The 15681-nt window shown below is 39.7% G+C and overlaps 1 protein-coding gene across 1 annotated transcript in view; it reads right to left on the bottom strand.

Annotated features, from left to right (window-relative positions):
• EIF2AK3 (eukaryotic translation initiation factor 2 alpha kinase 3) overlaps window positions 1–15681 on the bottom strand; it is an 82726-nt gene that overhangs the window by 18852 nt on the left and 48193 nt on the right. Inside the window, exons 7-12 of the mRNA XM_018055349.1 lie at window positions 14884–15024; window positions 13912–14034; window positions 11731–11948; window positions 10760–10872; window positions 5624–5746; window positions 818–967 (exon numbers count right to left, since the gene is read on the bottom strand). Coding sequence (XP_017910838.1) covers window positions 818–967; window positions 5624–5746; window positions 10760–10872; window positions 11731–11948; window positions 13912–14034; window positions 14884–15024 — 868 coding nt within the window. The remainder of the gene's footprint in view (window positions 1–817; window positions 968–5623; window positions 5747–10759; window positions 10873–11730; window positions 11949–13911; window positions 14035–14883; window positions 15025–15681) is intronic.

Below are 15681 nucleotides of genomic sequence, written 5' to 3'. Positions count from 1 at the left end.
TCGGTGGTAAAGAATCCGCCTGCCAATGCAGGAGACACAGGAGAGGTAGGTTTGATCCCTGGGTGGGGAAGATCCCTTGGAGGAGGAAATTCCACTCCAGTATTCTTCCCTGGAAAATTCCATGGATGTAGGAACCTGGTGGGCTACAGTCCATTGGGTCACAGAGTCAGACACAACTGAGTATGCACAGGCTCGCATACACGCATGTACCCATGCTACTGAGTAAGTAGTCTATTTTTACTCCAGCCCTTTAGTAAGTAACCTGTTTCCTTTTTCTTTTTATTTAGTAGTTTTTAAAATGACCTTCTCTCCTCGGGAATAGCATATTTAACATAAGAATTATCTACAGGTTGCCTAAGTTCATGTATTTTTAAACGCAAGTAGTTTAAAACTACTTCAGAAAGGAGTTGTAAAATTGCTAACCATCAACCCTAAGAAACTAAATGAAAATTGAAAATAAAAAATGGAGACAGAAGTCAGACAACGTCTCTCATTGAGAAAGGCTACTGTAAATCCCTCAGTGAATTATAAACCATAGAGCCCTATCTACCAATGAGTTTAGAAATTCACGTTCTGGACAAAAAAAGGAAAAAGAAGTTCATGTTCTAAAAACTAAACCAACTTACGTAACTACAGAATATTCTAAAACATGATAACAGAATCAGTAATGTGCTATTCTTTTGTTTAAAAACAAACAAACAAAAAAACCCAAAAAAACCTCTAAAGTTATAGTAATAGAAAAGATATTGTATTCATGTAAGTCAAAGACTAACCTGAAAGAAACACTCATTTTTAAGTCTATGTCAAACCAAGTTACCTGTCATCTTTTAGCCAAATTTCATCCATTTTTTCTTGCCACTTCTCTGGTGGCGCTTCCAACCAAGCATTGAAATATCTCACAATTCCTGGGTGTTCAAGCTTGGCTAAGGCTTTCACTTCTCGCATTACCTTCTCCCGGGCCAATTCCCTGAAACAGAGAAACAAAGAAGACACTGAAGGTTGCTCTGAAGAAGCAATTATATCCAACATTGCAAAATGATAAGAAAAGAATTCTTGCTTGATTCTAAAAATCAGAAACAGAAAAATCAGCCTAGTAGCATAATTCTAAAAACCAACCAAGTGTTGTATTAAAAAGTATAGTATTTCTTTTCACGTCTAGAAATAAGTGCTACAAGTGTATTCATCCATTCAAATAAAGAGTTCTTAACTGACGAAAAATGAATGACTACAGACCCTTAAAGGCAATTGCTTAATGCTCATTCCTTAATAGGGAGATGAAGAGGTGGAAGTGAAGTATTCAGAAAAGAAGGCTCAGCCTGGCAGCTCTGGAGGACAGAGAAGAAGCACCCCAACAAGGTATATACAAGAATCCAAAAGGCCTGTATGTGTATCCTTCTCTGTTTAAAGCCTCAGGCTTCTCTGTCGGCTCATACGGTAAGGAATCTGCCTGCAATGAAGGAGACCCAGCTTTGATTCCTGGGTCAGGAAGATACCCTGGAGAAGGGAATGGCAACCCATTCTTCTTGCCTGGAGAATTCCATGGACAGTGGAGCCTGGCGGGTTATAGTCCATGGGGTCGCAAAGAGTCAGACATGACTGTGTGACTAACACTTTCACTTTCACTGAATATCACAGGCAGTAATGTTTAGGCAGAAAACCATCTGAATTTGATCTGCTCTGTCAGACTTTATTTCTGGGGGCTCCAAAATCACTGCAGATGGTGACTGCAGCCATGAAATTAAAAGACGCTTACTCCTTGGAAGAAAAGTTATGACCAACCTAGATAGCATATTGAAAAGCAGAGACATCACTTTGCCAACAAAGGTCCGTCTAGTCAAGGCTATGGTTTTTCCTGTGGTCACGTATGGATGTGAGAGTTGGACTGTGAGGAAAGCTGAACGCCGAAGAATTGATGCTTTTGAACTGTGGTGTTGGAGAAGACTCTTGAGAGTCCCTTGGACTGCAAGGAGATCGAACCAGTCCATTCTAAAGGAGATCAGCCCTGGGTGTTCTTTGGAAGGAATGATGCTAAAGCTGAAACTCCAGTACTTTGTCCACCTCATGTGAAGAGGTGACTCAGTGGAAAAGACTCGGATGCTGGGAGGGATTGGGGGCAGGAGGAGAAGGGGACAACAGAGGATGAGACGGCTGGATGGCATCACCGACTCGATGGATGTGGGTCTGAGTGAACTCCAGGAGATGGTGATGGACAGGGAGGCCTGGCGTGCTGTGATTCATGGGGTCGCAAAGAGTTGGACACAACTGAGCAACTGAACTGAACTGAACTGACACCTTTTCTGATGGATCTAAGCTCACATTCAAGGGATTCCACCATTGCTTGAAACAACATAATATTAACAAAGATGTTATATTCTCTTCCCTCCCCAAGAGAGAGGCAGCTACTCCCACTTTTCTCGCTGGGCTTTATTACTGTTAATGGTCCTGCCCTGAAAATTCCAATAGATTTCTGAATTCTTCACATTCAGTGACCAAATCCTATCACCTCCTCCTTTTAATTCCTGACACTCATTTCTTCCTCACTTCATAGAGAATAGATGGGGAAACAATGGAAACAGTGACAGACTTTATTTTCTTGGGCTCCAAAATCACTGTAGTGGTGACTGAACTCATGAAATTAAAAGATGCCTGCTCCTTAGAAGAAAAGCTATGGCAAACCTAGAAAGCATTTAAAAAGCAGAGACATCATTTTGCCTACAAAGGTCCATAAAGTCAAAGCTATAGCTTTACCAGTAGTCATATACGGATGTGAGATTTGGACCATAAAAAAGACTAAGTGTGGAAGAATTGACGCTTTTGAACTGTGGTGCTGGAGAAGACTCTTGAGAGTCTGTTGGACTGCAAGGAGATCAAACTAGTCAATCTGAAAAGAAATCAACCCTGAATATTCACCGGAAGGACTGATGCTGAAGCCCCAATCCTTTGGCCACCTGATTTGAAGAGTCTACTCATTGGAAAAGACCCTGATGCTGGAAAAGACTGAAGGCAGGAGGAGAAGGGGGTGACAGAGGATGAAATGGTTGGATGGCATCATTGACTCAATGGACATGAGTTTGAGCAAACTCTGGGAGATACTGAAGGACAGGGAAGCCTGTTATGCTGCAGTTTATGGGGTGCCACAGAGTCAGACGCGAGTGAGCGACTGAACAATTCCTTCCTCATCTGTCTCCACTTCTGCTGCACTAATGCTCTGCATCTTAGGACTGACCTTCTTAAAAAAAAAAAAAATCTACTGAACATGCTTACATGCTTGTCTCTCACTACATACCACCTCCACTTTGATCATGTCACTCTTCTGCTTACAGGCACAAAGTTGACTGTCTATGGAGTAAAATCTAAACTCCTCTGCCTGGCATTTCAGGTGCTGGAAGCCACTTTTCCCATCTTTCTTCCATACTCTCCTCCAGTTTTTTTGGCCATGCTGCAAAGCTTACAGGACCTTAGTTCTCTGACCAGGGATCAAACCCATGCCCTGAGCAGTGGAAGCATGGAGTCTTAACCACTGCTTCACCAGGGAAGTCCTACCCCTTCATTTTTACCCTTGCTTCACTCCTGCCAGAATCCTTACTAATCTTTACACTTCTGTGAGTGTTTGCCTAGAGACTACACTCAGCCCATTTAGCGCATTAGGCTGTCCTTCCCCTACATGTGTGTCCAGCAAGGGACAGGCTCCCCTTGAACATGGTGCAGACATCAGCACCATCATAAGGCTTGCTTTCTTTGACTGCTTTTTGGCTACATCTGTGCTTTCTTCATGAGAACCTATTTACTAAGCTAAGCCATGGGTGACAATCTTCCTCGCTTTGCAGTTATTTGAGTACATATACAAGGGCCTCAAATAGTTACAGGGTCTGGAGGGCAGAAGCCTTTCTTAATTTTACATCCTATGTAGAGCCTAATATATAGGAATATTTAAACTCAAAAATTATATACCAAAGAAAAGAAAATTATATATCACAGCACTCATGCTACGAACCAGGGTTCTTGGCTTCCTTAATCAATAAAAATTGATCAGAAGCCAGATAAGAAATTCAGGCAAGGCTTTATGGGGGCCCCTGCTATAACAGGGGCAGCAAGAATAAACAACAGGTTCCCTTGCTCACTCGCTGCCCGAGGAGGAGCAAGTTGGTTCCTTACATGGGGTGAGTGTAGGCATGTGTCCAGGGGTTGCGCCAGCGGGGTGACTTAGGTGGTCTGCCCACCCCTTAGGTGGTGTTGTGTGCAGAGGGCATGCGCAGTACCCTGCTCTTGCTCCAGGATCTTCAAAAGAGGCAGCTGGGTTTTTTGGTCTCTTTGTATCTTTTGTCCACAATTCGCCACAACTGCACACGCATGTGCTTATTTATTAGTCCTATGTATTAATAGTTTCTTTGTATTTTGTTGCTTGAGGAGAAGTGTGTCCAGGTGCAAGCATCGCAGCAAAGGGTCCCAGGTTCCAGCCTGTCTCACTCAGACCGTCTCACTCCTGTGTCTCTATCTGTTGGACAGCACGTTTAACTATTCATTAGAATGACAGTCCAGCAATTAGTGAATGTTTAATCAAGAATCCAGAGGAGAGGATGTCCCTGGCGGTCTAGTGGTTAAGAATCCACCTGCCAACACAGGGGACACAGGTTTGGTCCCTGGTCCAGGAAGATTCCACATGCCTAGTTGGAGCAACTTAGCCTGTGTGCCACAACTATTGAACCCATGTGCCCTAGAGCCCGCGCTCTGCAGTAACAGAAGTCCCCTGCTCGCCACATCTAGAGAAAGCCCTCGTGCAGCAACAAAGACCCAGCACAGCCAAAAATAAATAAATTCATTATTTAAAGAAAAGAAGCCACAGGAGGCTTCAACAATTGATGGCAAGACAGGTATTACTGAAAGCCAATCATTTAAAGTAGCACACGTTCTGAGCCCAAAATTCTATTTTCAGGAATCTATCCTAAGGAAATAGATGTGATCAAAATTTTCTGCAAAGTTATTTTTAATTTCAACAAATTGGAAACCTAAGTATTTAATAACAGCAAACAGTTAAATAAGATATGGCACAAGTATTCGTTGGACTATTATCCAGTCATAAAACATCTTCAAAATATTTTAGCATTTCAATAACAAATCCTTAATTGCAAGGAAAATACTGAGCACACAACAAAGAAAGCAATAGATAAACTGCATTATATTGATAACTGTGCTACCAAAGAGGTAAATTTATGACCAATAAAAAAAATCAAAAGAAAATACCCTAAAATGTTAAAAGTGTTTATTACTGGGTAGAGCAGACATGGATTGGTCTTTATTTTAATACTATTTCTTATTTTCCACAATAAATATAGATTATTTTTCAATGGTGATATGTATTAGAAGTTTGTAGTTATCAAAATTCACTGTGGGAATGCCCTGAGTTGTTAAGAATCAAAAACAGGGCATATTTTTTAAGAGGATACAAAGCGGTCAGAGTAGATGACATTTTTAAAAGAGCTGATTACCTGGTGGCACTTAGGACATAAGATTCAGAAACTATGTTTTCTATAGTCTCCATGGAATACAGTAAGAAGGACGTATTGCCTATGAGATTAGATAATACAGTTCCAACTCCAAGTTTACTAAAAGTACCATCCATTACCTGTTGGGGAGACGGATTCTCTTGATAGCATAATTGCAGTCATCAACCTTGTTTCTAGCTTCAAAGACAACTCCAAACCCGCCACGGCCCATGCACTGAATTGGTTCAAAGTCTGTTAGATACCTAAAAAAAGAAAAGTAAATTTATAAAAGTTTGTAATGGTTTTAAATTTTGCTTTGTATAAACTAAATCTCCTAGAAATTATCTTAATAGACTGTAAATAAACTCTTATTTAGCTTTCTTTGCTTTTCTATTTGTATAAATGAAGCAAACACATTTTAATTTTTTCCCTGGGAAATTTATAAAAAGTTAAAAAGCTTCTGCTTCATGGGGAATCACTTGTTAATCACTTATTCTTACAGCAATTTTTTTTTCTCAATTTATTTAATTGGAGGCTAATTACATTAGAATATTGTAGTGGTTTTTGCCATACATTACCATGAATCAGCAATGGGTGTACATGTGTTCCCCATCCTGAACCCCCCTCCCACCTTTCTCCCCATCCCATCCCTCAGGGTCATCCCAGTGCACCAACCCTGAGCACCCTGTCTCATGCATCGAACCTGGACTGGCGATCTGTTTCACATATGGTAATATACATGTTTCAATGCTATTCTCTAAAATCATCCCACCCTCGCCTTCTCCCACAGAGTCCAAAAGACAGTTCTATACATCTGTGTCTCTTTTGTTGTCTCATATATAGGGTCATCGTTACCATCTTTCTAAATTCCATATATATGCATTAGTATACTGTATTGGTGTTTTTCTTTCTGGCTTACTTCACTTCGTATAATAGGCTCCACTTTCATCCACCTCATTAGAACTGATTCAAATGCATTCTTTTTAATGGCTGAGTATATTCCATTGTGTATATGTACCACAGCTTTCTTATCCATTCATCTGCTGATGGACATCTAGGTTGCTTCCATGTCCTGGCTATTATAAACAGTGCTGCGATGAACATTGGGGTACACGTGTCTCTTTCAATTCTGGTTTTCCTCAGTGTGTATGGAAAGCAGTGGGATTGCTGGGTTGTATGGCAGTTGTATTTCCAGTTTTTTAAGGAATCTCCACACTGTTCTCCATAGTGGCTGTACTAGTTTGCATTCCCACCAACAGTGTAAGAGGGTTCCCTTTTCTCTACACCCTCTCCAGCATTTATTGTTTGTAGACTTTTTGATAGCAGCCATTCTGACCGGTGTGAGATGGTACCTCATTGTGGTTTTGATTCGCATTTCTCTGATAATGACTGATGCTGAGCATCTTTTCATGTGTTTGTTAGCCATCTGTATGTCTTCTTTGGATAAATGTCTGTTTAGTTCTTTGGCTCATTTTTTGACTGGGTCGTTTATTTTTCTGGAATTGAGATTCAGGAGCTGCTTGTATATTTTTGAGATTAATTCTTTGTCAGTTGCTTTGTTTGCTATTATTTTCTCCCATTCTGAAGGCTGTCTTTTCACAGCAATTTAAAAACTCTTCTGTCCTATCCAATACTTTCCATCACCCATCAAAATAGTTAATCCTTAATTCTCTAACCTTTTATCTCCTGGGGCATTCTGTACTCAAGTAGAAAATGTATTTTACTCTTATGTCAGTGCCTGTGTATTTTATGGAAAAGATTTAATCAGTCCTATTATATTTAAATAACTTTTTTTTTGGCTGCACCATGCAACATGTGGGATCTTAATTCTATGACCAGGGATCAAATCCATGCCCCCTGCAGTGGAAGCATGCAGTCTTAACCATGGACCGCCAAGGAAGCCCCTAAGTACATTTTTATCCAGAAATTTCTCTAGGAACCAAAGCTATCTGAAATTTGCTGAGATGCCTCAGGAGACAGTGTGCTCATCACCAAAGGTATTTGGACAGAAGCTAACTCACCATCTGGCACTTATAGGCAGACCTCCACTTGGTAGCCTATTTCCCCATTAATGTCTGGCCTTGCTGCTCTGCTCTGTATGTTCCAGTCAGCTTGCACCAGGTTTTCTCAAACTCGAGGGCTTTTGCTTCCACTATTTGCTCCAATGGGAACTTATTTGGACTTAATAAAACTCTATTCTTCATTCATTCTGCTCATCTCACCACCTCTGGAAGGCCTTCCTAGACCCCTATCTTAATGATCTTATAGCACTCTGCACACAGTACATGGAATATTTAAATTAAGTCTTACTATTTTGCAGTTATTTACATGCAGCTTTCTCTCTTTGCTGCCACTGAACTGTAGGGGACTTGACTACCTGGTGGCTCAGACAGTAAAGAAACTGTCTGCAATGCAGGAGACCTAATTCGATCCCTGGGTCAGGAAGACCCCCTGGAGAAGGCAATGGCAACCCACTTCAATATTCTTGCCTGGAGAATCCCATGGACAGAGGAGCCTGGCGGGCTACAGTCCATGGGGCTGCAAAGAGTTGGACATGATGAGGGACTAACAGACTTGATGGCAGGTAAGCATGCTTTTTTCTCTTTGTATTTTCATAGTCTGGTTTTACTTGGCAAATAGAAGGTCTAACAAATATCTATCGAACAATGCATGAATCCATCATGAATGAATGCATGCCTGCGTGCTGTGGAAGATATTCTTCCAGCCACAGAAAGGAGAGTTGAACTAGATTACCTTTGGTGTCCCTTATAAGGCTAAATTTATTACTTTATGACTTGCACACTCATATTAATTTAGCAGTTGGCTCAGCTGGTTAGAGCGTGCTGTTAGGAGGAGAGACAATATACCCCAACCCTCCATGGGCCAATTACTGTCCAGAGAATGAGGAGCAATAATCTGTATGCCTAAAAATACCTACTCAAGGTACTTCAGTACAAATCCATCTCCCCAGCTGCAAAAGCCCATGAAGCTCACATCCTCCTCCTGGAGGGCCAACTGAATTATCTTCCTACATTAAAGAAAACACTAATGTAAAAATGGATATGTCTTTTGAAAAAGAGATATATCCATTATATATAAAATCATATCCTATACATGATTACAGACTCTATGAACCTAAGTATCACCTTGACTCAGGTCCCAACTTAGGATGTAAATTCACAACTAAATCCAGAGTTCATGCTCTTAATGATGCTTAGAACATAGTAGGCACTCAATAAACACCAGGTATTACACAGATCTCCGGTATTTTAAAAACAACAGCATTCTCTTCATATTGAATAAAATGAAAGGAAAATTGAGTCTGATTCAATTTTAGAGTACATTATTCAATCCTCTTCAAAACAGCCTTACAAATATATGCTTATTCATCATACTCCACTCACCCTCCATCTCCACCTGTCACTCATGATTTATGGTTTAATTAAAATGTGACCTCATTTATGACACCTTCTTGAATCATATGGTCAGGATTAGTCACTTAGCTCATGGTTTTTTTCTTGTATGTTTATGTTTTATCTAGTATCACCTTCCTCCACAGACTTTAAGCTCCTCCAGGTGATAAGCCCAGTCTGGTTTATTGATATTTCCCCCAAAGCCTGAGCTACTGTCCTGTACACAGTTCTTCAGCACCGATGTTGAATGAACAATGAACGGCTTGGGCAGCGAATTGCCCGTGGAGCTGATGGGCCCCTCTCCTCTCCCTCCCTGCCTGCCTGCTGCTGGTGTTGGCCGCTGACATATAAGTCAGCATCTCTATTAGCAAGGATATTAAAGCCTTTACCACTTGCTGGTCACCCAGTACGTTTTGCTAGAACATACTGATTACAGTCAATTCTCAATTTTTGAGAATACAGTATGAATCCAGCTTAGATAAATCAACAGATAATCAAAATAACACACATTTTAGTTGTAATTATCAGTCTTTTCTGTCATAAAGCTGTTGTTATCCTGGATATTAAGCAATAAGTTTCATACAGAACTTCCCCTTGTCCCCACATTACGGAAGTGCTAGGCACGCTATCAAAACCGAGGGGAAATGTAACAATGATCCATGGAATAAGAAAACCAAACCACAGCATTATTTCTAGTCCCACAAAGCATTAAAATCTGTACACCTGACAGATCTGCTAACAGAGTCTCTACTTATATTTTACTTTCAAATTATCTGAATTGGCTGCTTTTTAAGTAACCAGTCTCTTTTTTCTGCTTTTAACAATGATCTATTCTATTGGTGTATTTCTCCCATTTTTCTGCTTTTTATTTTAGACAGAATAAGGATGAGATAAATAACTGAGGATTAGTAACACAGGAGATTCACATCATACTCTAATAATATAATAATTAACTATCATTTATATCATATTTTAGTATGTAATAATTATCAATTATTAATGTCAAGCCCAGTACATGGTAAACCCTCAATAACTACGTTATCTGAATTAACAACTCAATTTGGTGGCCATAATTCTTTTTTAAATTTCAGTTTTACTGAGATGTAATTGACATACATGGTGGCTGTAATTCTAAAGTTTTGTAACACTATACTTCTATCCATCTTATATGCCACTTTGAATGAGTTTAAGTAACTTGAAGGATAAGTCTGTTTCAGGGCTTCCCAGGTGGTGCTAGTGGTAAAGAACTCGCCTGCCAATGAAGGAGATATGAGAATAGGGTTTGATTCCTGGGTCTGGAAAATCCCCTGAAGGAGGGCACGGCAACCCACTCCAGTATTCTTGCCTGGAGAATCCCATGGACAGAGGAGCCTGATGGGCCACAGTCCACAGGGTCAAAAAGAGTTGGACATGACTGAAGCGACTTAGTACACATACATTAAAAAGAAAAAAGTTAAACAAGATCTTAGTTTAGAGGTTGTTTCTTCTTTTTTAATTGAAACATAGTTGGCATATAATATGTAAGTTTCAGGTGCCACTATATAACGATTTGACATTCGTATACAATATAAAATGATCACACGGTAAGTCTAGTAACCATCTGTTTCCATAGACAGTTACTGCAGTTATCATTGACCATATTCCTTACACTGTCTATTATATCCCTGTGACTTACCATATAACTGGAGGTTTAGAGCACATGTCAAATGAACAACTACTCTAGTCTGCAGCTATTTCACCCACCAGTCCCACTCCTCTCCGTTCTGGCAATCCATTTGTTCTCTAAGGCTATTCCTTTCTGGATTTGAACAGTTACCACCGGAAGCTACAACACACACATACACTCTAGCATAAGACTCTTACCGTGACACGTATCCAGAATTTTTTATGTCATTCCAGCTACTGTCATTAGCTTCTCCACTGACAGCATCATATTTATTTTCAGTTTGACACTGAGTTTCAGATTCCTTCCTTTGCTGAAGAGGTGGGGGAGAAAAATCACTCTCAGTACAAAAGCTGAATTGAAGTTAGCTAACAATATTAGGCTGTAAAATAACATGGAGGAACAAACAATACTGAGAAAACGTATTAGAAGAGCACAAAACAACGGCATTTTCTTTGTCAAAAGGAAGGGAAACGATCAGGGTGGAGCCAGGGCTGAAGAGTGAACGAAGGGTGACAAGCACGTGGAAACAGAAGTATAGGCAACAGTGATTCTAGGGTGAAATTTAAGGAAATGTACCCCTGGCCCAGCACATGGGCGCATGCGCGCGTGCGCATACATACACACACACACACACACACACACACACACACACACACACCACGTGGAAACAAAAGTATAGGCAACAGTGATTCTAGGGTGAAATTTAAGGAAATGTATCCCTGGCCCAGCACATGGGCGCATGCGCATACACACACACACACACACACACACACACACACACACACACACACACACACACACACACACACACACACCACGTGGAAACAAAAGTATAGGCAACAGTGATTCTAGGGTGAAATTTAAGGAAATGTACCCCTGGCCCAGCACATGGGCGCATGCGCGCATGCGCATACACACACACACACACACACACACATACACACACACACACACACACACACACACACACCACGTGGAAACAAAAGTATAGGCAACAGTGATTCTAGGGTGAAATTTAAGGAAATGTATCCCTGGCCCAGCACATGGGCGCATGCGTGCGTGCGCATACACACACACACACACACACACACACACACACACACACACACACAAAGTTGTCTATAGTCCCAACACTTTGAAATAAATGAGATTCTAAAAAATGTCTTACTCTGTGAGGATGAGGATGGAAGAGTCTGCGTACAATGAAAGTTGTTGCTACAATACAAAACACGATGGTTCCAACTATTTCTTTCCACCAGTGTAAGAGAAGAACAGGGTCCTTTTTGCGGATGTTCTTGTAATTTGGGTTGTCAAGAAATCTGACCGTGATCTGCGTGCTCCGTTTGTTTCTTTCCCTCTTATAGTATGGCAGATAATAACCATTATCTTCAAAAAATTAAACATTAGAAGTGGGCTTTTTAAAAAAGATAAACCAATATAGTTCCACCATTAATTGCTAATAATTATCTCATTCCCTGTGACTCATAACACTTTCAATTCCTTTTTCTAAAGTTTCATCTCTTCTTTTGCACATTTCCACAGCCTCATTTACTGTACTTTTTCTTCCTACAGATATATTTTTCTTTATTCCATAACATCATACACTTTCTTTCTATTGAATAATAATATGACTTAAAAAAAACTCTTATTCATTATCTCATTAATAAAATGCAATCCTTTAAGTGGAAAATAAAATTAGTATTCAAACTTCCTTCAAGGATTTTAAACTTTCCTTTCATTTAGCCACAACAAAATACCAAATTTTAGCATGACTCATTCTTCACGAGGAAAGGAAAACATTTCCACTGTGCTCTCTGGTTCATTTCAGGCTATCAAAATGAGTCTGTCCTAGAAAGCAACTTTTCTTTTTAACTTCTGTTTTACACCGTGTGGGCAGATTACACAGTTCTCTTTTACCTTCTATGCTGATCAACAACAGACTTTAGTACCTTGTTTTTTTTAACTAAATCAATTTAAATTCTACAATAACTTCCCAGTTCTACCATCTAGGGTAACTACCTGATGAGGAACCTATGTTTTTGCCTAATGCAGATTAGAGGGTTTTTTTTTTAATGTTCAACTGTTCAAAAGATGTTCAACTTTCATATCTGAATATACCCAGCTTTCCAGGTGGCTCAGATGGTAAAGGATCTGCCTACAATGCAGGAGACCTGGGTTTAGTCCCTGGGTAGGGAAGATCTCCTGGAGAAGGAAATGGCAACCCACTCCAGTGTTCTTGCCTGAAAAATCCCATGGACAGAGGAACCTGGTAGGCTATAGTACATGGGGTCGCGAAGAGTCGAACACGACTGAGCGACTTTACTTTCACTTTCCTAAATAAATAGGAACGTGCTGCATGCCAAATTTCACCTATTTTCGACTTCCATGCTAATTTTCCTTGTCTTAATACAAAATTAAAATAATCCCATTGTATAGCATTTTCACATAGCTCTTATGGGAAACATCTATTTTCTCTATACAGACAGGTATTACATAGACTATATTATATAAGCTGATCATTAAATAAGAGCTAATAACAAAAACTAATGCTTACTGAACATTTACTGTTTCCAGACTTGGTGCTAATTAAGACTAAGCATTATTGGATTTCCCTGGCAGTGCAGTGGATAAGAATCCACCTGCCAGTGCAGGGGACATGGGCTCAATCCCTGGTCTGGGAAGATCCCACATGCTGAGGGGTATCTAAGCCCATGTGCCACAACTGTGTTCCAGAGCCTGTTGAGTCACAAGCACTGAGCCACAGTTACTGAAGCCTGCATGCTTTAGGCCCCACAAGCCATAAGCAATGAGCCCGTGCACCAGAGCCGCTGAAGCCCTCGCTCATTAGAGCCTGGGCCCTGCAACAAGAGAAGCCAACACAATGAGATGCCCTTGCACGCTCACGGTGGGTAGCCCCTGCTCTGCCCGACTAGAGAAAGCCCACACGCAGCAACGAAGACCCAGTGCAGCGAAAGATAAATAGAATGCTTAGAATGAATAAATATAGCAGTGTGTACACGTCAAAACAGAAAAAGACTGCACTATCTCATTTAGACCTTAGAACAATTCGATAAATAGATATACAGGATTATTACCTCTTTGTTTTACAGATGAAGGAATAGAGACAGAGGTAAGTTAGGTGTGTCTAATCTAGCACATGACAAAAACCCTGCAAACAGTCTTTGGAACCTTGGCCACCATATACAACATTTGCTTCCCAAGATATTTTATTTTTTACCCTCCAACTGATTACCCTGCATTTGAATTCTATTAATTAACTTCAAATTAATAAACTAAAATAAATAGAAAAATCAGACACCATTTTCAGTTCAAATGTAATCACACTTACCATAAGGATACTGCAAGATTGAAAGTGCACCGTTACTGTACTCTTCATGAGAAAACTTATCATTACTAAGACATTTGTCAAATTCATCAGACCCCACCAAGACAGGAGTTCTAGAAGGAGAATCTATAAGAAAACAGTGAAATCTTAACTGTTGCAATTTTAATGAAAATGGGTATGCCTCATTCATTCAAAACAGAGATATTCAACCACAGTTGAGTTTAAATATGTTAGTCAAACAATGGCCCAAGGTTTTTTCCCTTGAAAAGCAGTCTTGTAGAGAAGATGAATCATTTATACAAGTCATTAAGATATGATGTGGTATATGTGATTAAAAAACATATACAAGGCACAGAAAGACAGCTGAAAAAAATAGATGGCTTAATATTTGAATTCAATTCATTTGAGTGTCTCAAAGAATATGATGTGATCACCAGACAATGTTTCACAAATATTCTTAATATAAATATAAACTAAATGATACCAAGGCATGGTCAGAGAATGGTTTAAAGTTTTTCTAACCTGTCTAGAGAAACATTTTATTAACACTGACTTCTACAGAAGCAGCTGTTGCTTTGATGAAATCATGTTGTAAATGATAATCAAAATTCATTAACTTCTGAAATACCTTCCCCATTTATTAGAAAGTACGAGCATGCGTGCTCAGTCGTGGCCTACTCTTTGCGATTCCATGGACGGTAGCCCACCAGGCTCCTCTATCCATGGGGTTCTCCAGGCAAGAACGCTGGAGTGAGTAGCCATTTCCTCCTCCAGGGGATTTTCCCAACTCAGGGCGCGAACCTGTGCCTGCATTGGCAGGCGGGTTCTTTACCTGCTTAGCCATTAGGAGGGCCATTAGAAAGTAGACTATATAATAGTTGTGATCCTTGTGATACTCAAAACTAGGGCAAAGACAGTCATGATCAGGCCTCTGAACATCTTAATAACATTTATAAAAGTTCACAGTTCACTTACGGATTAGAGGTTTCCATTTGATGGTTGGCAAAGGAATGATAGCATTTTCACTATTGACAGATTCCAAGGCCTTGGGACTCGTAGGAAACTTTTCTGAAATTCTGACTGATGACTGCAGATACAGTTGGCCTCTGTACATTCCTAAATCAACCAGAACCCTGTCAATTACATTTAGAATCAAGTGCCAATGATTTTTTTTTTCAAAAAGGTTCATTTTGATTTAATAAAATTAGACAAATTTCAGTTATTGATTCATGTGCTACACAGCTCTTTTCAAAGACTCATGCATGAAGCACTCAAATTTGACCCAAAGGTTGTTCAACAAAAGCAGGGCAGGAAAGTTATGTACAAGTTACAATGTTTCTCACTGAATAATCTTTGGTAAAAACTGGAAAACCCCTCTGGCAGGAAAATTGAAAGAAATAATTGTACTCTTAGGAAACTAATAGCTTAGATGAAGTAACCTTTTCTTTAAGAAAACCTAAACACTATCATTCACAAGATACTAACAATTCAATTAAATAGTATCATATCATGTATGTGATGTTACTTTTTCAAATTCTTGCATTTCACTGAGATTGAGGGGTGGGTAGCACATTGATAGCACTAAAAGAATTTTATGAGTATTTGGCCACAAAATTAGTTCAAATAATTAGATTTTAGGGTTTTCAAAATATATTATATTAAAGGCTTTCAATTGCCCAGTAGCACACATGAATTTTGTTTTAATTTTTCAGATAAGCTGTATAGAAAAAACTAAACATAATCTATAAGAAGGAGCAAGTTGATAGAGGTACA

Source organism: Capra hircus, chromosome 11 (genome assembly GCF_001704415.2).
Source record: "Capra hircus breed San Clemente chromosome 11, ASM170441v1, whole genome shotgun sequence".
NCBI lineage: Eukaryota > Metazoa > Chordata > Mammalia > Artiodactyla > Bovidae > Capra > Capra hircus.
This window is presented reverse-complemented; position numbering and strand designations above follow the sequence as displayed.